The sequence below is a fragment of the Somniosus microcephalus genome, chromosome 3 (assembly GCF_052327205.1).
Source record: "Somniosus microcephalus isolate GS21.2 chromosome 3, FLI_Smic_1.0, whole genome shotgun sequence".
NCBI classification, from domain to species: domain Eukaryota; kingdom Metazoa; phylum Chordata; class Chondrichthyes; order Squaliformes; family Somniosidae; genus Somniosus; species Somniosus microcephalus.
The window spans coordinates 354,832,587-354,856,174 of NC_140989.1; the positions used below are offsets into that span (position 1 = coordinate 354,832,587).

The 23,588-nt window shown below is 45.7% G+C and overlaps 1 protein-coding gene across 1 annotated transcript in view; it reads right to left on the reverse strand.

The window, feature by feature from the left end:
- Positions 1 to 553: 553 nt before the first annotated feature.
- The window catches only part of LOC147122357 (calcium-activated chloride channel regulator 1-like), a 42,425-nt gene continuing 19,390 nt past the window's right edge, over positions 554 to 23,588 (reverse strand). The window contains exons 9-14 of the mRNA XM_085983439.1: positions 21,626 to 21,732; positions 21,310 to 21,531; positions 19,173 to 19,434; positions 13,469 to 13,636; positions 4,043 to 4,270; positions 554 to 1,405 (exon numbers count right to left, since the gene is read on the reverse strand). Of these exons, the coding sequence (XP_085839565.1) occupies positions 1,014 to 1,405; positions 4,043 to 4,270; positions 13,469 to 13,636; positions 19,173 to 19,434; positions 21,310 to 21,531; positions 21,626 to 21,732 (1,379 nt within the window). The 3' untranslated portion in view covers positions 554 to 1,013. The remainder of the gene's footprint in view (positions 1,406 to 4,042; positions 4,271 to 13,468; positions 13,637 to 19,172; positions 19,435 to 21,309; positions 21,532 to 21,625; positions 21,733 to 23,588) is intronic.

The following is a 23,588-nucleotide window of genomic DNA, read 5'->3' on the forward strand; positions in this document are numbered from 1 at the left end:
TCTAGACACTCCAGCCAGGGGAAACAACCTCTCAGCATCTACCCTGTCAATCCCCCTCAGAATCTTATATGTTTCAATGAGATCACCTCTCATTCTTCGAAACTCCAGAGAGTATAGGCCCATTCTACACAATCTTCATTTCCCCGTCCCTTCACTCAACTATTGGTGGCAGAGTCTTCAGTCACCTTGGCCCCAGTCTCTGGATCTCTCGTCCTAAATCCCTTTGCTGCTCCACTTCTCTGTTCCTCCTTTAAAAGCCTTCGCAAAATCCATCTCTTTGACCACCTCCTTCGGTCACCTAATCTCTCCATCCACAGCTCAGTCTCCCTTTCCATGATTATTTCCATTTGTGAACCTCATTGGTATATTTTGTTACATTAAAGGTGCCATTTAAATGTAAATTATTGCCGTTGATAATGGCAATTATGGAACTTTAATAGTATAAAACTTTTCTGTGTGAGGGACCCACTCCAAGTATTGACACAGTTCCAAGGACCCTCTTTACAAACGTCGGAATGATGTTACCAGCCACACAAAGAAAACAATGCTATCATTGCAGTAATTTTTTTTATTAGCGTAGCACAACAGAAATAACATCAAAATTAGTCAGGAATACAGATTCCTTCCCTGTAAGAAAACATAAAATTACCCAAATCCAGGGAACTTAGACGTGGGTTGGTGAGAGCCAAAGTTTAGTTGCCCTGGAGTGCGTCTGGGGTACGACTGGAGTTTAACCAACTAAAACCATGCAGCCTTCCCACCTCCCCCAAGAGGATAAGCGAATAGTTAGCGGGTGAGTTCCCGCAGTGGTTCTCCCGATTGTCCGCTGCAACTTTGGTGGAAGAGCCGTGGAAACCCTGGAAAATTGCGTAAATGCTGGAGAATTCCCGTGGATCTTCACCCCCTCCCCCTGCCCACCAAGTCTATATGTGTAGAAAGTTTAATCTGATTAAGTGTTTCGATTATTAGCCTCATTAACTACATGCTGCCTGTTCATTCCTACTGCGAGGATGTTACACACCTACAAAAATTCTCTTTTGGCTTTTTTTGTACACAATGTAAGTAGTGATCCCAACGATCAAGCACACAAAAATTGTGACAACTACTGCAACACAAGCACTCTCTGATATATTATTGCCTTTTGGGTGCTCAATCAAAGGTACAAAGACAGAAACCTTGGCCACAATAGACATTTCAGAAGACTGATTGTTTTTATCGTATGCACGGAGAGCAAAGTAGAGAGTTGTCCCATTTTTCAGTTCTGTATTCTCAGGAACAATTGTAACTGTTTCCCTGGAGCCATATGGTCGTGGATTCAAGTTGGTCAAATTAACCAGTGCAGCCATTGAGAAATCGTCCCGCAGCTGTAGTAGGTTGTCACTCATTCTCATCTCATAGCGAGATGCTAAGAAAAGGAGAAATAAAAACATTGGAAATAAATGAATGCATTCACACGGGATCCTTGGCTTTATAAGTAGAGGCATAAGGCTGAATTTTGCTGGCGCTCACAGTACGGGTTTGGTGGCGGGTCTGCTGTCAAAATTGAAATGATTGACCGCGGGTTGGGAACCTGCTCCGAACCCGCCTCCATGTAAGTTTCCAAAGTGTCGGGTCTGCGATTTCAGAACAGCCCCGACACCAAGCGGCGGGGGAGGCATTTAAGATAGTTATTCATTATTCAATTTTATTTATCATATATGCAGCAGACTTGTGTACAGCACAACGAAATGTTGATTTTTACGAGTCCTCCCAACATTGGAATAAATATGGCATAACAATGATAAAATACTAATAGAAATACAGTAATAATAAATAAAACAGTAATAAATAATAATAAATTATACGTTCATGAGTCTTATGGCCTGGGGGTAGAAGCTGTTTCGAAACCTGCTGGTACGAGACCGGATGAGAGCAGGGCGAAGAGGTTGTGGCTGGGGTGGCTCGCGTCTTTAATGATTCTCAGGGCCTTCCCCCGGCACCTCTCGGGGTAGATATCCTGGACAGCAGGTAGTTTAATTCCTATAGTATGTTGTGCAGCTTTCACCACCATCTGTAGAGCCTTGCGGTCTGTGGCGGTGCAGTTGCCATACCAGGTAGTGATGCAACCGGACAAGATACTCTCGATGGTGCACCGGTAGAAGTTGGTGAGAATCTGGGGGGCCATTCCAAATTTCTTCAGTCGCCTTCTTCGTTACGACATCGATGTGATGTGACCACGTTAAGTCCTCCGTAATGAATACACCCAGGAATTTGAAGCTGCTGACCCTCTCCACCTCAGCCCCTTCGATGTAGATTGGTGTGTGTCCCTCCCCCTGCCGCTTCCTGTAGTCCACGATCATCTCCTTTGTTTTGCTGATGTTGAGGGAGAGGTTGTTGTACTTGCACCATTCTGCTAGAGCTCTTACCTCCTCCCTGTAGCCTGTCTCGTCGCCATCTGTGATCAGGCCTATAACGGTAGTGTCATCAGCAAACTTGATGATGGAGTTGGAGTTGTGCGTGGCCACGCAATCGTGAGTAAACAGGGAGTACAGAAGGGGGCTGAGCACACAACCCTGGGGAGCTCCCGTGTTCAGGATCAGTGTTGAGGAGGTGTTACTGCCTATTTTCACCACCTGGGGTCTGCCCGTCAGGAAGTCCAGGATCCAGTTGCATAGGGAGGTGTTAAGTCCTAGCTCACTGAGCTTGTTGACAAGCTTGGAGGGGATAATGGTATTGAATGCTGAACTATAATCAATGAACAACATTCTCACATAGGTGTTCCTCTTATCCAGGTGTGATAAGGCAGTGTGCAGTACAGTGGCGATGGCATCATCCCTAGATCTTTTTGGGCGGTAAGCAAATTGGAGTGGGTCCAGTGTGTCAGTTAGTAAGGAGTTGATGTGGGTTTTGACCAGCCTCTCAAAGCACTTCATGATGACAGAAGTGAGTGCTATGGGGCGGTAGTCGTTTAAACAGGTTACTTTTGTTTTTTTGGGGACTGGAATAACCGATGTCATCTTGAAGCAGGTGGGGACTACAGACTAGTACAGTGAACGGTTGAATATATCCGTAAACACGGCTGCCAGCTGGTCAGCGCATGCTCTAAGGACACGCCCAGGGATTCCATCTGGACCGGGTGCTTTGTGGGTGTTCACTCTCTTAAAAGTCTTGCTCACGTCAGCCATGGAGATTGAGAAGACCCGGTCGTCCTGAGCCGCGGGCACCCTTGTAACAGGCCAGTTGTTGTTGGCCTCAAACCAGGCGTAAAAAGTGTTAAGCTCGTCTGGGAGAGAGGCATTGCTGGGCATGACACAGCTGGGTTTCCCTTTGTAAATTGCTTGTTAAGTTAAATGCTTGTTAAACACTTGTTAACTACTATTTTACCAGCCTATTGCTATTTTCCGACTTGTGATGGGGATGTGATGAGTGGTACAGCAGGATGAGGTTGAGTGTGGCTTTGCAGTAACGTTTCGTGATCTACTGAGGTCATTGAAAGGTTTGCGCCACTGCAGCCAGGTATTCCTGACGACATCCCTGCTTTTGCCCTCCTGTGCAATGTGCAACCAGGCTGCATTGGTGTCCTGGGGAGGTCTCTTCCACCCTTGGAAGGGAAGAAAACCTCCCTGCATGCTGTGACTCCCTCCATAAGCATATGGAGGGATTCATGGGAGAGCCTGGGTGCAGCCGTGCACCTCTGTGCAGTGCTTGTCAGTGTTTGCAGCACCTCAATGCTGTAAAACACTAACAGCACAACTGTGAAAAAGAATGTGGCCATGGTCCCTTTAAGGAAACCGGCTGATGACGCGTCATCAAATGACATCATCAGACCCGCTTCCTTTTAATTGGCCGGGAAACATACAGGGCGGGCTTAACAAGCCCAATCTACGTAAAATCATTTTCACAGAGTGGCTGGAGCCGGGAGCGGGACCGGGACCCATCAACGACCTCTCCCACCGCCATCCAGCCTCCGATGCCGAAATCACGGCCATAGAGTACAAATCTGTTCAATTCACTCTTAGAAAGAAAAAACCCTTACAAGTAACTTGAATTCAGCAACAGTTACCTGTTCCCTGATCATAGTCTTCTCCTGGTGCTGTCCATTCCAGCTTAACTTTATTTTGAACTATTGTTGCTTGAAGGTCTGTGATTTTACATGGTGGAAAGTTTACAATGGGCGTTCCTGGGGGAAGTGTAATTGCTCCTCCTGATTTGACTCGGCTGAAGCTTCCTAACTGAGCCTCAAGATCTTCCTCGTTGACGGGAGGTCTTGGTGGGTTTGTTTGAATATTGCCTACATGAGAAGAAAGACATTGACGGAATAAGCCATATTCCAAGAGATACACCATCCTATGAACAGATTTCTGATATTATTAATACATGATATACTGGGTTTAAAAATCTAAAGGCTTCTGAAATGGGTTGGGTTTTGATAACACAAGCTGTAAAAACCACACAGGCTTTTGACATGGGAATTGATTGTTAATGCTAAAACAATGGCCCTATTGAAATAGCAGTTTGGTGCTTCCAGAAGGTCTGGAGTTTGGGAGAATGACCCAAGTAAAGTGTTAAAAACTAACACTCAGGGAAACAGAAACACAGAATATTAAAAAACCATGTGCCTTCGTAAAAGTAACATCAAATGAAAGACAGGAAACATAAGGTTATATATGCAACCAATTGAGATAGCTAGAAATGCATGAAACACCCTGGTTGAAGTGGTTTTAATTACATATTGTAAATATGATACCTACAGAACACTTTGAAAATATGACTTCAATAGATACACCAAGCAATTACATTGTGTTTGTATTGAACTTGGAACACCAGGGAGACAGGAGTCTGTGGTTATAAACAGTTAAGCCAATATTAAGAATTGAATGGAAAACATTCAATAAGAATGACATCAAATAAATACTACTGTCATATTGTTTTTATGATAAGTTTTTGAAATACCTAAACACAGAGGTAGGATTCTTAAAGTTAACGGCCAAGTTGACAGTAAGAATAGAAAAAAGTCAACAGAGGATGACTTAGAGATAATTAGCTTACACCAGCAGAAAACTTCAAAGGATAAACCACTAAAAAAAAGTATAAAAATAGAGCTTTTTCAGATAGACAGTCAGAAGTCGCTGGGAAGGGGCAAGTGATTCTTGGCTTCAGAACCACTCTGTAAGCCTACAACTCTGAGTCTCAGGTAATCAAGGTATTTGATTTTGGTGGATATCCTGGATTAGAATAATAAGAAATGTAAAAATGTACGAAGTTAAGATTTGAGAATAAGAATCTCTGAGGATAAGAAATGTAAGCTATTTGTTTTTGAGCTGTTATTGTTGCGACTGACTCAACAGCTGTTAACGGTATGTTGGCTCTTAAATAAATGTATATATTTTTAGAATTGTCTCAAGTAGTATTTCTGTATAAACTCGCAAACTCAATTTCTGTACACAGTGAGGAGTTGCAGAATTCTGGGGGGTATTCCGGACCCTCATAATATCCGGAAGGTTGCAGTCTAGTTAAACTTATTAAAAGTGCTATCCGGAGGATGGTAACATCTTCATGTCGTTTCTTTCCTTTAGAGAGAGATAGTCTGAACCTTTAGACCCAATTAAGCGTCTTATAGAATTCGGCTATCTTTAACTTTAGTTGAAGGTGAACGTCTGGGGAATACGTTTGATCTGGGGTAGCCCGAAAAGGGCTAGGACTAATAATTATCCCTTCAAGACAACATAGACTTAACTAGCACTACCCTTTAACAAAAGGTGCATTACGTCTTGGTCTACAGGACTGACCTGCAATTTCCCACAGGGCAAATTTCTGGCCTTGGCTAAACAGTGTCGGGGAGGTAGTGAGCTTGCAAATCCATTGGCAGGATAGGTGCACCAACGTCAGTGTTCTAGCTCAACATCCCCAGCATCGAAGCTTTGACCACGCTCGATCAGCTCCGATGGATGGGTCACATCGTCCACATGCCCGATACGAGACTCCCAAAACAAGCGCTCTACTCGGAGCTCCGGCACGGCAAGAGAGCCCCAGGTGGGCAGAGGAAACACTTCAAGGACACCCTCAAAGCCTCCTTGAAAAAGTGCAACATCCCCACTGACACCTGGGAATCCCTGGCCCAAGACCGCACAAAGTGAAGGAGAAGCATCCGGGAAGGCGCCAAACACCTTGAGTCTCCTCACCAGGAGCAAGTGGAAGCGAAGTGCACACAGCGCAAGGAGCGCATGTCAACCCAAGCACCCCACCCACCCGCCCCTTCAAACACCGTCTGCCCCACCTGTGACCAAGCCTGTAGGACCCACATTGGATTCATCAGTCACCTGCGAACTCATTTTTAATGTGGAAGCAAGTCATCCTCGGTTCCGAGGGGCTGCCTAAGAAGGAGAAGGAGAAGGGTAGTGAGCAGAAGCTCATCACTTTCTCACAGAGGGAGGGACAATCACACTTCAAGTCGCCCCAGGATCCTCTTGTAGTTGGGGACCAACAGGCAGAAGGCCCAAAGTTCTGATTTATTCTGACTCTTTCTCTCTGGTATTTTATCCTGACTTTCTTTCTCTAAAACAGAAAGTTAAATACTGCAGATGCTGGAAATCTGAAATACAAACAAAAGTACCAGGAAGGACAAGCAGCATGTTCTGATAAAAGGTCATCGAGCGGAAACATTAACCTTACGTTTCTCCCGCTACAGATGCTGCCTGACCCGCTGAGTGTTTCCAGCACTTTCTGGGTTTCCCCCCCTGCACCCTCTTGTTTTATTCCTAATTTCTTCTTTTTGTTTTATTTTCTTCTTATTCTGACTCGGGCTAATATTTATCCCTCAACCAACATAACAAAAACAGATTATCAGGTCATTATCACATTGCTGTTTGTGGGAGCTCGCTGTGCGCAAATTGGCTGCTGCGTTTCCCAAACTACAACAGTGACTCCACTTCAAAAGTACTTCATTGGCTGTAAAGCGCTTTGGGATGTCCGGTGGTCGTGAAAGGCGCTATATAAATGCAAGTCTTTCTTTCTTTCTTTTTTCTTTCTCTCTGCTGGTTATTCACTCATTCTTGCTCTTGGTTTATTCGGAGTCTTTTTTCTAGCAGTTTAATTCTGACTCTTTCTCTCTGCTGTTTTTTTCTGACATTTAATAACGATTAATATTTTGCTGTTTTGGCTCGAGTGCGGGTCAAATGCCTTATAAAAGGATTGGAGTACGTGAACCTTCTCAGATAGTTCCATGTAGCAAATGCAGTCCACTTTCATGGGACAAATTACTTTTATAGTACAGTAAATGTTTAGATGGGATTATAAGACATATACTGGTGTTGATTGTTAACATTTGAAACCTAACAACAAATATTTGATGCTATGACTTCTGAAGTTACTGCTGTACAGTTCAAAATTAGCTGAAGTACATCAAGTTCTTACAATGGTGACTCTGCCTAAGGATAGGTGGGTATAACATATTGAATAGAATAAACTAGTTGGCATTATATAGAATTTAAAAAATATTCATTTATGGGATGTGGGCATCGCTGGCAAGGCCAGCATTTATTGTCCATCCCTAATCGCCCTTGAGAAGGTAGTAGTGAGCCACCTTCTTGAACCGCTGCAGTCCGTATGGTGAAGGTACTCCCATAGTGCTGTTAGGGAGGGAGTTCCAGAATTTTGACCCAACGACGATGAAGGATCAGCAATATACTTCCAAGTCAGGATGGTGTGTGAGTTGGAGGGGAACTTGGAGGTGGTGGTGTTCCCATGCGCCTGCTGCCCTTATCCTTCTAGTTGGTTGCGGGTTTGGGAGGTGCTGCCAAAGAAGCCTTGGCGAGTTGCTGCAGTGCATCTTGTAGATGGTACACACTGCAGCCACGGTGCGCCGGTGGTGGAGGGAGTGAATGTTTAAGGTGGTCGATGGGGTGCCAATTGTTGTGTATGTACCTTTAAGGGAATAACTGGTCTTAGACTGCAGAACCGGCAATGACCACCCCTGTATAAAAGGCCCTAGCAGACTTCTTTAGTTTCAGTTTCAAGCTGCCTCTTGTTCAGTAAAGTACCTGTTAAACTGTTCTCCCGAAGTCCGTGTGTGATTGAAGCGCGGACTTTAAAGTGGCGACGAGTAAGTTTGAACTCACCTGCAGTGTGGCATCATCTCACGGGGATCTCGCCTGAAAGGAAGGTCCTGGAAGGTCGTAGTCTGAGCAACGGGCGTCGACCGAGGGCAACCGCCCAAAGAATCCATCGGTGTTTGGAGAATTGCGGGAGAGACTGTGGTCCCAGCGAATCGTGCTGGTAGCAGGTAGCGCGCTGACCCTTCCGGACTGCGGCGGGCTCAAGCTCGATCGAGCAGCTCTACAAATCGGGCCACGCAGCGTCGCCGGGAAAAGAAAACAAGAGAGAGAGGGTGGAGCGCACAGGGCGCGGTCGGTGCTCGAGAACAGGACAGCGGAGGGAAACTAAACGGGGGGGAAGGAAAGCGAGACGCGCCGAAGCTGCGGGTCGCTGTCATTACCCCGTAGAACGCTAGGAGCAGTGTGGCAGTAAGGGGAAGAAGCAAAAGCGCGGGAGGCGCCATTTTATCCCGCCGGGGAAGAAGCAAAAGCGCGGGAGGCGCCATTTTATTCCATTGGGGAAGAAGCAAAAGCGCGGGAGGCGCCATTTTAAATCGCCCAAGATGCCGAAAAGTGGCAGTATCACTGCTTTCAACAACGAGGTAGAAGACTGGACCACGTATGTGGAGAGAATTGAGGTGCACTGCAAGGCAAATGAGGTGGCCGATGGAAAGAGGGCGTCGGTATTATTAAATCTGATGGGTGCGAGTACGTACAGCCTATTGCGGAATTTAATTACCCCAGCTAAACCAATGGAGAAAAGTTTTGAGGAGATTGTTCATATTTTACAGGAACATCTAAACCCTACACCACTGCTGATAGCAGAAAGATTCAAGTTCCATAAACGAAACCAGCATAAAGATGAGAGCAATGCTGACTATCTTACAGAACTACACAAGTTATCAAAGCACTGCCAGTTCGGAGCAGGACTGGCAGACACCTTACGGGATAAGTTTGTCTGCGGGCTCCAGAGTGAAGGAACCCAGAAACGACTACTTTCAAAAAAGGACCTGACGCTAGAACAGGCTTTCAGCGTGGCAGTATCCTACGAAGCAGCAGCACGGGGAGCTGCGGAAATACAACAGAAACCACAAGAATACAGCGCTAACGAAATGGCATATGGAGCCGAAAAGTGCTATCGCTGCGGCAGAACAACCCATGAGCAGAAGGACTGCTGGTTTAAAGACAAAATATGCAGGCAATGCAGGAAAATGGGACATATAGCAAGAGTCTGCAGGTCGGGAAAGAAGACCAACATGACAAGAACTACTAAGGAACAGTACAGGAAAGTAAAGAAACTGACAGATAGTAGTTCAGAAGATCAGGAGAGTGCTAAGGACTCTGGGAGCAGGCGACTAAGTTGTTTAAAGTTACACAGCGTGCTCGCAAAAGGAGATCACTGAACCATTTGGGTCCCCAGTGAAGATGGAATTGGACACAGGATCAGCCCTAACTGTCATGAATCGACGAGACTATGAGCGGCTATTTTCACACATACCCCTAAAGGACACGTCCATTGTATTGAAGACATACACGGGGCAAAAGGTCTACCCCAGAGGAAAAATAAGGGTGCCAGTTGAATATAACGGAAAGGAAACACAGAAACTATACATGTATATACTACGTGATGGAGGACGTGAATGGATCCGAAGACTACAATTGGATTGGCATTCCATTCTGGCACTAACTGTGACTGACAAAAACGATGATGGCGTCGCACCTGGACGTCTGTCACAGATTCTATCTGACGCGGAAGAGGTGTTCCAACAAGGACTTGGGACTCTAAAAGGAGTAAAGGCAACCATCAAGATTGAGGATAACGCAACCCCTAAATTTTTCAAGGCCAGACCGGTGCCATACGCGATACGCCCAGCTGTGGAAGCTGAACTGGAGAGTCTGGAGCGTTCGGGGGTGCTGTCTAAGGTGGACTGGAGCAAGTGGGCCACACCCATCATTCCTGTAATGAAGAAAGCATTGAGCAGCACGCCTGGGGAGCCAAGGAAGGTTCGCATCCGTGGGGACTTCAAGGTGAATGTGAACCCAGTCCTGCACACAGTACAGTATCCGCTTCCGCGGATAGAAGATATTTTCGCCTCGCTATCTGGAGGGAAACGTTTTACAAAAATTGACCTGGCTCAAGCATATCTACAAATGGAGGTGGAAGAAGCATCTAGGAAATACCTCACGATAAACACTCACAAAGGCCTTTACCAGTACAATTGACTGGTATTTGGGGTGGCATCGGCCCCGGCTATGTGGCAGAGGGCAATGGAACAAGTCCTGCAAGGGATCCCGGGGACCCAGTGTTATTTGGACGACATCCTGGTTACGGGCGAAAATGACAATGAACACCTTGCCAACCTGGAACAGGTGCTCACGAGATTGCAGGAATATGGGCTACGAGCCAACTGTCCCAAATGCGAGTTCTTCAAGAGACAAATCTCGTATTGTGGCCACATGATTGATGAGGAAGGGTTGCATAAGTCGCCGGACAAGATTGAGGCTGTAGTCAAGGCTCCAGCACCAGAAAATATGTCGCAACTGAGGTCGTTCCTCAGGTTGGTGAACTACTACCATAAGTTCTTGCCGAATTTATCTACAATTCTGCACCCACTGAACGCCCTCCTTCAAACTGGTGTAACATGGAAATGGAGTGATGAGTGTAAGCGTGCCTTTCAGGAATGTAAATGCCAAATCACTTCAAAAGAAATATTGGCCCACTACAACCCAACACTACCGATTCGGTTGGCATGTGATGCGTCACCTTACGGCATTGGAGTGGTGTTGTCACACAAATTCCGTGACGGTTCAGAGAGGCCAATAGCCTTTGCGTCGCGCTCGCTAACCTCAGCCGAGCGTAACTACGCCCAGATTGACAGGGAGGCCCTCAGCCTGGTGTGGGGGGTGAAGAAGTTCAATCACTATCTGCACGGGCAGAAATTCACCCTACTGACTGATCATCAACACCTGGTCACAATTTTTAACCCAAAGAAGGGCGTTCCGGTGATGACGGCGCAACGGCTGCAAAGATGGTCACTTTTTCTAGGGGCACATCAGTATGACATAGAGTACAAAGGTACGAAACAACATGGAAACGCTGATGGGCTGTCGCGCCTACCGTTGCCTATGGCGGAAGAAGCACCTGCAGTGGACCCTGTGGAGATATTCCATGCGACCATAGTCGAATGTTTGCCTGTTACAAACGCAAGTATTGAGAAGGAAACCCGAAATGACCCGACACTCTCTCGGGTCTATGATTTGACGGTGAAGGGATGGCCAGCATATGGCGACTCACTGTTGCCAGCATTCTCGCCAAGGAGGGAACAGCTGTCAGTGTGCCGGGGAACCTTGATGTGTGGATCCCGAGTGGTAATTCCACCCAAGTTGAGAGATAGAGTACTCAATGAGCTTCACGAGGGTCATCTGGGAGGGGTAAAAATGAAGAGCCTAGCCAGGGTGTTTGTGTGGTGGCCGGGAATCGATAAAAGAAATCGAGGATATGACCAAGAGATGCACAGGATGCCAGAAGGTCCAAAACGCTCCACCACAGGCCCCGCTACATCCATGGGAGTGGCCCTCATCTCCATGGCAACGGGTACACATTGATTTCGCTGGTCCATTTATGGACTCAATGTTTCTAATTGCTGTGGATGCCCATTCGAAATGGCCAGAGGTCATTAAAATGTCCTCCACCACCACGGAGAAAACTATTGCAGTCCTAAGAACCATCTTCGCCAGGAATGGGTTGCCAGAACAGATCTGTTCCGACAATGGCCCACAGTTTGTGTCTGAGGATTTCCGGAGGTTCCTGAAGAATAATGGGGTGAAACATTACACATCTGCCCCATATCATCCAGCCACAAATGGATTGGCTGAGAGGTTTGTTCAGACCTTTAAAAAGGCCATAAAGGCAATGTATAATGACGACATACCACTGCAACACAAGGTGGATAACTTCCTGTTTGCTTACCGGAATGCAACACATGCAGTAACCAACCAAACTCCAGCCGTACTGTTTTTTAACCGGAGACTAAGATGTCGTTTGGATTTGCTCAAACCAAACATAAGACGAGATGTTGAGGATAAGCAGTTCCAGCACATAAATGAGAAGCCAACCAGGAGCTTCAAGATAGGGCAACCAGTCTTGGCCCGGGACTACCGAACAGAAAAATGGCAGCCAGGCACAATATGCACACAGCAGGGACCACTAATGTACACAGTGGACGTTGGAGAGAGCATCGTGAGATGCCATGCTGACCAGATTCTGGAGTCAAACTTGTACCACAAGCATGTGCACCTGGTAATGAGCCCGAAGTACAGATTGCGTCTACCTCAGAAGCAGGGGTATTGGAAGCTGACGAACCAACCAATAACAATGAGCCAGAATTGACTCCACCGCCAGAACAGGATACTCGAGAAAGGCGCTATCCAGTCCGGATCAGGAAGCCTCCTCAAAGACTGAACTTATAAATGACTATTTCTGTTGATGTATATATTACTGAGAAAATTGTAATTGTAATTAGTTATTATTTAGTTGTTAAATGAATGTTATGTACTGTTTATCTAAAAGGGGAGGAATTGTTGTGTATGTACCTTTAAGGGAATAACTGGTCTTAGACTGCAGTACTGGCAGTGACCACCCCTGTATAAAAGGCCCTAGCAGGCTTCTGTAGTTTCAGTTTCAAGCTGCCGCTTGTTCATTAAAGTACCTGTTAAACTGTTCTCCCGAAGTCCGTGTATGATTGAAGCGCGGACTTTACACCAATTAAGTGGGCTGCTTTGTCGTGGATGGTGTCGAGCTTCTTGAGTGTTGCTGGAGCGGCACTCATCCAGGCAAGCGTTATATAATATTGAGCTATAGTTGTTGTGTTAAAGCACAAGTCAGAAAGATGGAATTTACTGCAGTGTAGATAAGGGAATATGTTGTTTTTGCAATAAAGTTTGGAAGAGATAAGATATCAAAGGTGTGCACAGCAAAGGGTAACAGTTAGCAACTGTATGAACCCCAACAGAAAAAGCCTCAACAAATGCACCTTCGTGTGAAGCTAACATGTTCAGGAAGCGTACAATGCCAGTTGGCACTGGAGATGTAGAACGGCCCAGATTTCTATCAGTAAGAGATAGCAATCTCCCCACCACCCCACCCCCACACACACCATTATTTGCCTTAGGACTTGACGTGGGTTGCAAGGGCGGATATGAATTCCTGCGCTTTATTATGAGGAATTATAAGCATTATGTAAGTTATCTGGGCAGCTGCAGGAAGGAGCCCAGAGAGATAGTGCTCAGTTCATATAGCGAACTTACAACTCAACAGTTCACCCTGGTATAAAATCATACACCACTGTGATGGCATCTCTACACATTCTTCTTTGCCATTGCCAAATATTTATTACCATTTTCTGTGTATCCTGGTATGTACAAGGCATGTCCCCCTGTTCTGATTGCCATCTTCGTTGTCCCTTCATTTCCCTGTACACGCACTTTAAAGTTGTATCTTCCGTATCCAGCATATCTGGGGATATACTTAGTATAAATACCATCATTCTTGATAGTATCAGCAGCTAAAAGCAAGAAAGGGTAAACAGCTGTAGACTGAGCAGAACACGGAATACCAATACTGTACAAAGTTAGCACTTGTTAAATCCTACAAAATGGAGGTTCCTACTGTCACCATATGATTCACTGATGACACAGCAAAATGATAAGGCAAGACCTGATTTCAAAACCTAAAACTCTTTCAATGTTCTATGAATTGCTATAAATGTGATGCATTGAGTCAGAACACTTCTTTGCAACATTTATCAATGTAAATAAAAATGTGCTTTTTTGTTTAGTTGATCTGTACCGTCACAGTTATTGAAGTTGTCACATCTGAATGTGTCACCTCAGAGGTGTCACACCTCAGAACTCATCCGTCTATAGGGCAAAAAGGTCATGATCAGCTCAAATAATCATTATCTGTTAAATTAAATATCCCATTTACTAAACGCAATCAAAAACTATTTCTATTCCCTGGATTGCTAAGGAAGCTTCCAATCAGCAGTGGACAAGCACCATAAAACCAGCCAATCACATTCCTCAGCTTTTTTTCAAACCCAGCAGTCTGAAACTAGCAACTGCCAAAAAAATAAACCAATCAAATTCCTCATAATTTGTGCATACTGCTTTCGACCAGCACTGACTCAGGACAGTATAACAATAACATTTATATTACACACACTGAAAATGACACAAGTCTAAAAAAAATATCTAACCCCCCCTCATCTTCGATCCAGTCCTTGACCCTCAAGTGGGCCCCACTTCACCGGTTACCAGGGAGATTTGCAGACGACACAAAACTGGGTGGGCGTGTGTGCTGTGAGGAGGATGCAGAGAAACTCCAGTACGATTTGGACAGGTTGGGCGATTGGGCAGATGCACGGCAGATGCAGTATAATGTGGATAAATGCGAGGTTATCCACTTTGGTGGCAAAAACAGGAAGGCAGATTATTATCTGAACAGCAATAGATTGGGAAAAGGGGAAGTGCAATGAGACCTGGGTGTCCTTGTGCACCAGTCGCTGAAGGTAAGCATGCAGGTGCAGCAGGCGGTTAAGAAGGCAAATGGTATGTTGGCCTTCATTGCAAGAGGATTTGAGTACAGGAGCAAGGATGTCTTGCTGCAGTTGTACAGGGCCTTGGTGAGACCACACCTTGAGTATTGTGTGCAGTTTTGGTCGCCTTATCTGAGGAAGGATGTTCTTGCCATGGAGGGAGTGCAGCGAAGATTCACCAGACTGATACCTGGGATGGCAGGAATGACGTATGAAGAGAGATTGGGTTGATTAGACTTATATTCGCTAGAGTTTAGAAGAATGAGAGGGGATCTCATTGAAACTTATAAAATTCTAACAGGACTAGACAGACTAGATGCAGGAAGGATGTTCTCGATGGCGGGGGAGTCCAGAACCAGGGGTCACAGTCTAAGGATAAAGGGTAAGCCGTTTAGGACTGAGATGAGGAGGGATTTCTTCACCCAGAGAGTGGTGAACCTGTGTAATTCTCTACCACAGAAGGCAGTTGAGGCCAATTCATTAAATATATTCAAGAAGGAGTTAGATATATTTCTTAAGGCTAAAGAGATCAAGGGATATGGGGAGAAAGCAGGGACAGGGTACTGAATTTGGATGATCAGCCATGATCTCATTAAATGGCGGAGCAGGCTCGAGGGGCCGAATGGCCTACTCCTGCTCCTATCTTCTATGTTTCTATGAGATATGCCTGGTGAGAGCATACGTACCTCCACTGATCCTGCATCAGGTCCTGACTCCGAGTTGGAGCACAGGAATTCTTAATATAGGGAGTCTCCATCCCTCGCCCTACTTCACTCCTTACGTTGATGCTTTGTTAGAGTTATGGGGAGGCGCCACCCCTAATAGTCGATCCCAGAAAACTTTGCCTCATGGCTGGGAAATGCCCTGTCAGGTTCCTGCCAGAGTTTTTAACTGCTCAGGCAGAATCTTGCCAAAATTCCTTCAGGAATCTGGTGGAGCAGCTGAGGAATATCGACCCCATTGCATATTAAGTAAAAGAAAAAGCAAGACTTGAATTTATATAGCGCCTTTCATGACCACCGGACGTCTCAAAGCGCTTTACAGCCAACTAAGTACTGTTGAAGTGGAGTCACTGCTGTAATGTGGGAAACGCAGCAACCAATTTGCACACAGCAACGTCCCACAAACAGCAATGTGATAATGACCAGATAATCTGTTCTTGTTATGTTGGTTAAGGGATAAATATTGGCCAGGACACCGGGGATAACTCCCCTGCTCTTCTTCGAAATCGTGCCATGGGATCTTTTACATTCACCTGAGAGGGCAAACGGGGCCTCGGTTTAATGTCTCATCCGAAAGACGGCACCTCTGACAGTGCAGCACTTCCTCAGCATTGCACTGGAGTGTCAGCCTAGATTTATGTGCTCACGTCCTTGGAGTGGGACTTGAACCCACAACCTTCTGACTCAGAGGTGAGGAGTGCTACCAACTGAGCCACTGGCTGACACAAATGGATACTTTGGTTCTGTCTTCACAAAGGAGGACACAAATAATCTCCCAGAGATGTCAGGGAACATAGGGTCTAATGAGAGGGAGGAACTGAAAGAAATCTGTAGGGAAATGGTGTTAGGGAAATTGACGGGATTGAAGGCCGATAAATCCCCAGGGCCTGGTAATCTACATCCTAGGGTACTTAAGGAAGTGGCCCTAGAAATAGTAGATGCATTGCTGGTCATCTTCCAAAATTTGATAGACTCTGGAACAGTACCCATGGATTGGAGGGTAGCTAATCTTACCCCACTATTCAAAAAAGGTGGTAGAGAGAAAACGGGGAATTATAGACCGGTAAGCCTGACATTGGTAGTGGGGGAAATGCTGGAGTCCATTATAAAAGATGTAATAGCAGAGCACTTGGAAAACAGTGACAGAATCGGACAAAGTCAACATGGATTTACAAAAGGTAAATCATGCTTGACTAATCTACTGGAATTTTTTGAGGATGTAACTGGTAAAATAGATAAGGGAATACCAGTGGATGTGGTGTAATTGGACTTTCAGAAGGCTTTCGATAAGGTCCCGCATAAGAGATTAGCGTGTAAAGTTAAGGCACATGGGATTGGGGGCAAGGTATTGACTTGGATAGAGAACTGGTTGGTAGACAGAAAGCAAAGAGTTGGAATAAATGGGTCTTTTTCCGAGTGGCAGGCAGTGACTAGTGGGGTACCGCAGGGATCGGTCCTAAGACCCCAGCTATTCACAATATATATAAATGATCTAGACGAGGGAACTAGATGTAATATCTCCAAGTTTGCAGATGACACAAAGCTGGGTGGGCGTGTGTGCTGTGAGGAAGATGCCGAGAAACTCCAGTATGATTTGGACAGGTTGGGTGATTGGGCAGAAGCATGGCAGAAGCAATATAATGTGGATAAATGCGAGGTTATCCACTTTGGTGTCAAAAACAGGAAGGTAGATTATTATCTGAATGGCAATAGATTGGGAGAAGGGGAAGTGCAACGAGACTGGGAGAGCAGGTGATGTGTTTCTGCTGCAATATGTGGGAGCTGGTGAACACCATTGATGTTAACGGTGATTACATTTGCAGTAAGTGTTGGCTGCTCGAGGAATTCCGGCTCCATATTGATGAGCTGGAGTCCGAGCTTCAAACATTGCGACACATCAGGGAGGGGGAGAGTTACCTGAACTCTGTGTTCCAGGAAGTAGTCACACCAATTAGAGTAACTAATTCAGATGTAGTCCGTGGTCAGGGACAACAGGGTGTGACTATGAATGAGGCAGGTACAGTGATCCAGGAGGTAGTGTTGGAGGAGCCACAGCCATTGCTCTTGTCCAACAGGTTCGAGGCTCTTACTCCCTGTGAGGACGGGAACAGGGACTGCAGGAAGGATGAGCAACCTGGCCACAGCACCATGGAACAGGGGGCCATTCAAGTGGGGGGAGTAAAAAGAAATGTTGTAGTGGTAGGGGATAGTATCATTAGGGGGATAGATAGGGTTCTTTGCAACCAAGAGCGAGAGTCCCGAAGGCAGTGTTGCCTGCCCGGTGCCAGGGTTAAGGACATGTCCTCTGGGCTGGAGAGAAACTTGGAGTGGGAAGGGGAGGATCCAGTTGTCGTGGTCCATGTTGGTACCAACGACATAGATAGGACAAGGAAAGAGGTTCTGCTGAGGGAGTATGAGCAGCTAGGGGCCAAATTAAAAAACAGAACCTCTAGGGTAATAATCTCTGGATGTTCTTGCCATGGAGGGAGTGCAGCGAAGATTCACCAGGCTGATACCTGGGGTGGCAGGAATGACGTATGAAGAGAGAGTGGGTCGATTGTGCTTATACTCGCTGGAGTTTAGAAGAATGAGAGGGGATCTCATTGAAACTTATAAAATTCTAACAGGACTAGACAGACTAGATGCAGGAAGGCTGTTCCCGATGGCCGGGGAGTCCAGAACCAGGGGTCACAGTCTAAGGATAAGGGGTAAGCCATTTAGGACAGAGATGAGGAGGAATTTCTTCACTCAGAGAGTGGTGAACCTGTAGAGTTCTCTACCACAGAAGGCAGTAGAGGCCAATTCATTAAATATATTCAAGAAGGAGTTAGATATATTTCTTAAGGCTAAAGGGATCAACGGATATGGAGAGAAGGCAGGGACAGGGTACTGAATTTGGATGATCAGCCATGATCTCATTGAATGGTGGAGCAGGCTCGAGGGGCCAAATGGCCTACTCCTGCTCCTATCTTCTATGTTTCTATGTTTCTATAATACACCTGCCCTTAAAAAAACAATGAATCCTCTGATAAACTGCAAGGAATACCATGTACATTTATAATATATTAAACATTCTGCTCGTTTCAGTTGTCAGATTTTGAAAGTGCCCACCCTACAATGAAATCTGTTTTTAATTTGCTCAGATTAGCCAAGTAGTAAATATTTATCCTGATTGGCTCAGATTTTGAACCAATAAAAGTTTTTTAATTATCCACTTATTTCACGGTGCGTCACCAGATCTCTTTCAAACTTTCATCATATCCTCCATCTCACTATAAGCAACTTCACAGGAGTTCCATGTCTATTGTTTCAATATCAATGATCTGGAAAATTGAATCGTAAATACAAAATTCTTGCATCTAAATTCTTTTTATATTGGATTGGCAATGAAAAGTGCAAAGACCATTCAAAGCTAACCCATGTCGTGAAGCCTTTCTGTACTTTCTTTAATATACTTTTTGACGTAAGAAAACTACTAGGCACTTGGTCTAAGCGTTAAACAAAGCTTTAATCAACTGTTTTACAACATGGAGGTCTAGTTGTGTCCTTCACCAGTTCCTGTTAAGAATGTCCTGCGCAAGCTGGGCCCGTGCCCGAGTATTTATACTCTCCCTGGACAGCGCCACCCGCAGGCTGCTCAGTATTATTTCATAAGTTTTTCTTTCATGAATGACTGATTCATGTCACTTTTTGTGGAAAGGAAGCTAAAATTTGATGTATCCACACTTCTGATACTTACAATATAAGCACACTTTCTATTTCACCAGTATTATGTATCCTACCTAGGCCATCATCAGAAAGGCGCTCTTCAGCCGGAGCACCAGTGGGACGTTCAATAATAACTGTCACTTTTGCAAACAGGACTGGTAAAAATCCTTGACTGACTTCCGCATAGATTTTTATTGCGCCGGTTGAATCCTTTTTGCTGATATACACATTGACTGTGACTGGGGGAACTTTCTCATCTGCTGCTCGGGATGTTACTGTGATAGTTATAACCTGTTCAGTTCCAGGATTCAGGATACTGTACTCCCAAGTTCCTGTCTGGGAAACAGATATTCCGAGTTAATTTTAGGACAGTCAATCAATGTCGCAATGATTTTTAAAAAAAAATCATTCTCAGGGTATCAGTGAGAATGTATTGCCCATCCCTAGATGCCCTTGAGGAGGTGGTGGTGAGCCTCATTCTTGAACTGCTGCAGTCCATGTGGTGAAAGTGCTCCCACAATCCTGATAGTTAGGGAGCTCCAGGAGTTTGACCCAGTGGGCATGAAGGAATGGCAATGTATGTCCAGTTCAGGATGGTGTGTGACTTGGAGGGGAGCTTAGAGGTAAAGGACTTCCCATGCACCTGCTTCCCTTGCCCTTCTAGGTGGTAGAGGTCGTGGGTTTGGGAGGAGCTGAGAAAGTAGCCTTGGTGAGTTGCTGCAGTGCATCCTGTAGTTGTCTGATACAGTCCAGGAAAGTCCCAAAATCAATTGCTGGTCTGTGCCGACCGAGCTGATTTCAGCCAAGGTAGTGGAAGAGGATCTACATTTGGCCTCAATGCCACTTGTTGGGGAGGGAAACAATGGTCAGGGCACCTACTCCTAATCAACGCTAAGTTAGGTGGCACGGTAAGTAGTGTAGATGGGAGCAGAAAGTTGCAAAGGGACATTGATAGATTAAGTGAGTGGGCAAAACTGTGGCAGATGGAGTTCAATGTGGGGAAGTGTGAGGTCATCCACTTTGGACCTGAGAAAGAGATCAGAGTATGTTTTAAATGGTGAGAAGCTAGGAACTGTGGAAAAGCAGAGGGATTTAGGAGTCCATGCAGAGAAATCATAAAAAACTAGTGGATAAATACAAAAAATAATTTAAAAGGCTAATGGAATGTTAGCCTTCATCTCAGGGGGCTGGATTACAAAATGGTGGAAGTTATGCTACAGTTGTATAAAGCTCTGGTTAGACTGCATCTGGAGCACTGCGTTCAGTTCTGGGCACCGCACCGCGGGAAGGATATATTGGCCTTGGAGAGGGTGTAGCGCAGATTCACCAGAATGATACTGTAGCTAAAAGGGTTAAATTATGAGGAAAAGTTGCACAGACCAGGCTTGTATTCCTTCAAGTACCGAAGATTAAGGGGTGATCTAATCGAGATGTATAAAAGGAGTTGATAGGATAGAGAGAGAGAAACGATTTCCTCTGCTGGGGGAGTCCAGACAAGGGGGTATAACCTTAAAATTATAGCTAGGCCGTTCAGGGGTGATGTCAGGAAGCACTTCTTCACACAAAGAGTGGTGGAAATCTGGAAGTCTTTCCACCGAAAAGCTGTTGAGACAGGGGGTCAATTGGAAATTTCAAAACCGAGATTGCTAGATTTTTGTTAGGCAAGGGCATTAAGGGATATGGAACCAAGGCAGGTAAATGGAGTTAAGATACAGGTCAGCCATGATGTAATTGAATGGCGGGCAGGCTCAAGGGGCTGAATGGCCTCCTCATGTTCCTATGCTAGCGAGCCACCATCACTAGCAAAATGTCTGTGTGAAAGTCAGGTGAACTCAGGATTGGACTTAACCGTGATGCCCCCCCCATAGCTTAAGTCCCAAGGCTGTCATTCAGATGGAAGGGATGTTTCCTAGTACCCAGCTTTCTCACCAATGCACTGGAAGCTGTACCAGGTAGAAGTGATACATTTCACATTGTGGGAATAGGCAGGAAAAGAAACCATTTGCTTCATTCCATTTGCACTGTGTACTCAACTGGTCAATGACAGGCAGCACAAGAATGACTGTTGTGTAGAATGGGGACTTGTCTGGCTAGAGAATGGATGGCAGTAAGCAGGCTGCACCGAGACAATACTGCCAGAAAAAGGTTAGATTACGGGAAATAGACAGCAAAACATAAACAGTTCATTGAAGCACGTATTTTGATCCATACCTGTGCAGTGCCAATAATCTTAAGACGGGCTGTAAGTACAGTTTGATCTATCTTAAAGTCACCGTTGTTGTACACCATTCCACTGGGGTCAGATACAAACAGAGTCGGTGTCTGCGTCACCCACGTAACTACAAAAAAAGTGTCGTTCCCAACAGTCTTATCGATGACAACTGTACCGTTCAACCAACTGTCATCATCAATCCTCGTTCCAGAACTTTCAAGCTGGAACCAAACCAACAGAATGAGTTTCTTTACTGTAAAGAACTTGATTAACACAAGAATAATTGGAATGTCGTTCTCTGAAAGGTGATCAAACCTGGATTGACTGTTGGCTAATGTCGCCATTTCCTGATACTAATCCAGTGAAAGCGTCGATTAATCCACTTGTATCCACGTTATCAGTGGCTACAAACTTTAAACCCCCTAAAGATTGAAGAGCAAAAATATCATAAACACTGATAATACCCATGGCCAATGCCAATTAAGAACTAAATAAAGAAATCGGTATCATGGATTTCTGTAATGTGACAGAATCTGCCCAATGAAAAACAATTTTTTTTTATTCGTTCCTGGGATGTGAGCATCGCTGGCAAGGCCAGCATTTATTGCCCATCCCTAATAGCCCTTGAGAGGGTGGTGGTGAGCCGCCTTCTTGAGTCCTTGTGGTGAAGGTACTCCCACACTGCTGTTAGGAAGGGATTCCCAGGATTTTGACACAGCGACGATGAAGGAATGACGATATATTTCCAAGTCAGGATGGTGTGTGACTTGGAGGGGGTGGTGTTCCCATGCACTTGCTGCCCTTGTCCTTCTGGGGGTAGAGGTCGTAGGTTTGGGAGGTGCTGCCGAAGAAGCCTTGGCGAGTTGATGCAATGCATCTTGTAGATGGTACACCCTGAAGCCATGGTGTGCCAGTGGTGGAGGGAGTGAATGTTTAAGGTGGTGGATGGGGTGCCAATCAAGCGGGCTGCTTTGTCCTGGATGGTGTTGAGCTTCTTGAGTGTTGTTGGAGCTGCACTCATCCAGGCAAGTGGAGAGTATTCCATCACACTCCTAATTTGTGCTTTGTAGATGGTGGAAAGGCTTTGGGGAGTCAGGAGGTGAGACACTCGCCGCAGAATACCTAGCCTCTGACCTGCTCTTGTTGCCACAGTATTTATGTGGCTTGTCCAGTTAAGTTTCTGGTCAATGGTGACCCCCAGGATGTTGATGGTGGGGGATTCGGTGATGGTAATGCCGTTGAATGTCAAGGGGCGGAAGTTCGACTCTCGTTCGTTGGAGATAGTCATTGCTTGGAACTTGTGTGGCACGAATGTTACCTGCCACATATCAGCCTAAGCCTGAATGTCGTCCAGGGCTTGTTGCATGCGGGCATGGACTGCTTCACTATCTGAGGAGTTGCGAATGGCGCTGAACACTGTGCAATCATCAGCGAACATCCCCACTTCTGACCTTATGATGGAGGGAAGTTCATTGATGAAGCAGCTGAAGATGATTGGGCCTAGGGCACTGCCCTGAGGAACTCCTGCAGCGATGTTCTGGGGCTGAGATGATTGGCCTCCAACAACCACAACCATCTTCCTTTGCACTAGTTATGACTCCAGCCAGTGGAGAATTTTCCCCCTAATTCCCATTGACTTCAATTTTACTGGGGCTCCTTGATGCCAGACTCGGTCAAATACTGCCTTGATGTCAAGGGCAGTCACTCTCACCTCACCTCTGGAATCCAGTTCTTTTGTCCATGTTTGGAGCAAGGCTGTAATGCGATCTGGAGTCAAATGGTTCTGGCGGAACCCATACTGAGCATCGGTGAGCAGGTTATCGGTGAGTAAGTGCCGCTTGATAGCACTGTCGATGAATCCTTCCATCACTTTGCTGATGATTGGGAGTAGGCTGATGGGAGGTAATTGGCCGGATTGGATTTGTCCTGCTTTTTGTGGACAGGACATACCTGGGCAGTTTTCCACATTGTCCAGTAGATGCCAGTGTTGTAGCTGTACTGGAACAGCTTGGCTAGAGGCGCGGCTAGTTCTGGGACACAGGCCTTCTGCACTACAGCGGGATATATTCGAGAGACCAAAATTCGAGGAGCACAGATATCTTGGCAGGTTGTAGGGCTTGAGGAGATTACAGAGATAGGGAGGGCTGAGGCCATTGTGGGGAGAATCATTGAGGATGGGGATATTAATGGAGCCTCCTCCTCCCGTTAGCTGTTTAATTGTCTACCACCATTCACGATTGGATGTGGCAGGACTGCAGAGCTTTGATCTGATCTGTTG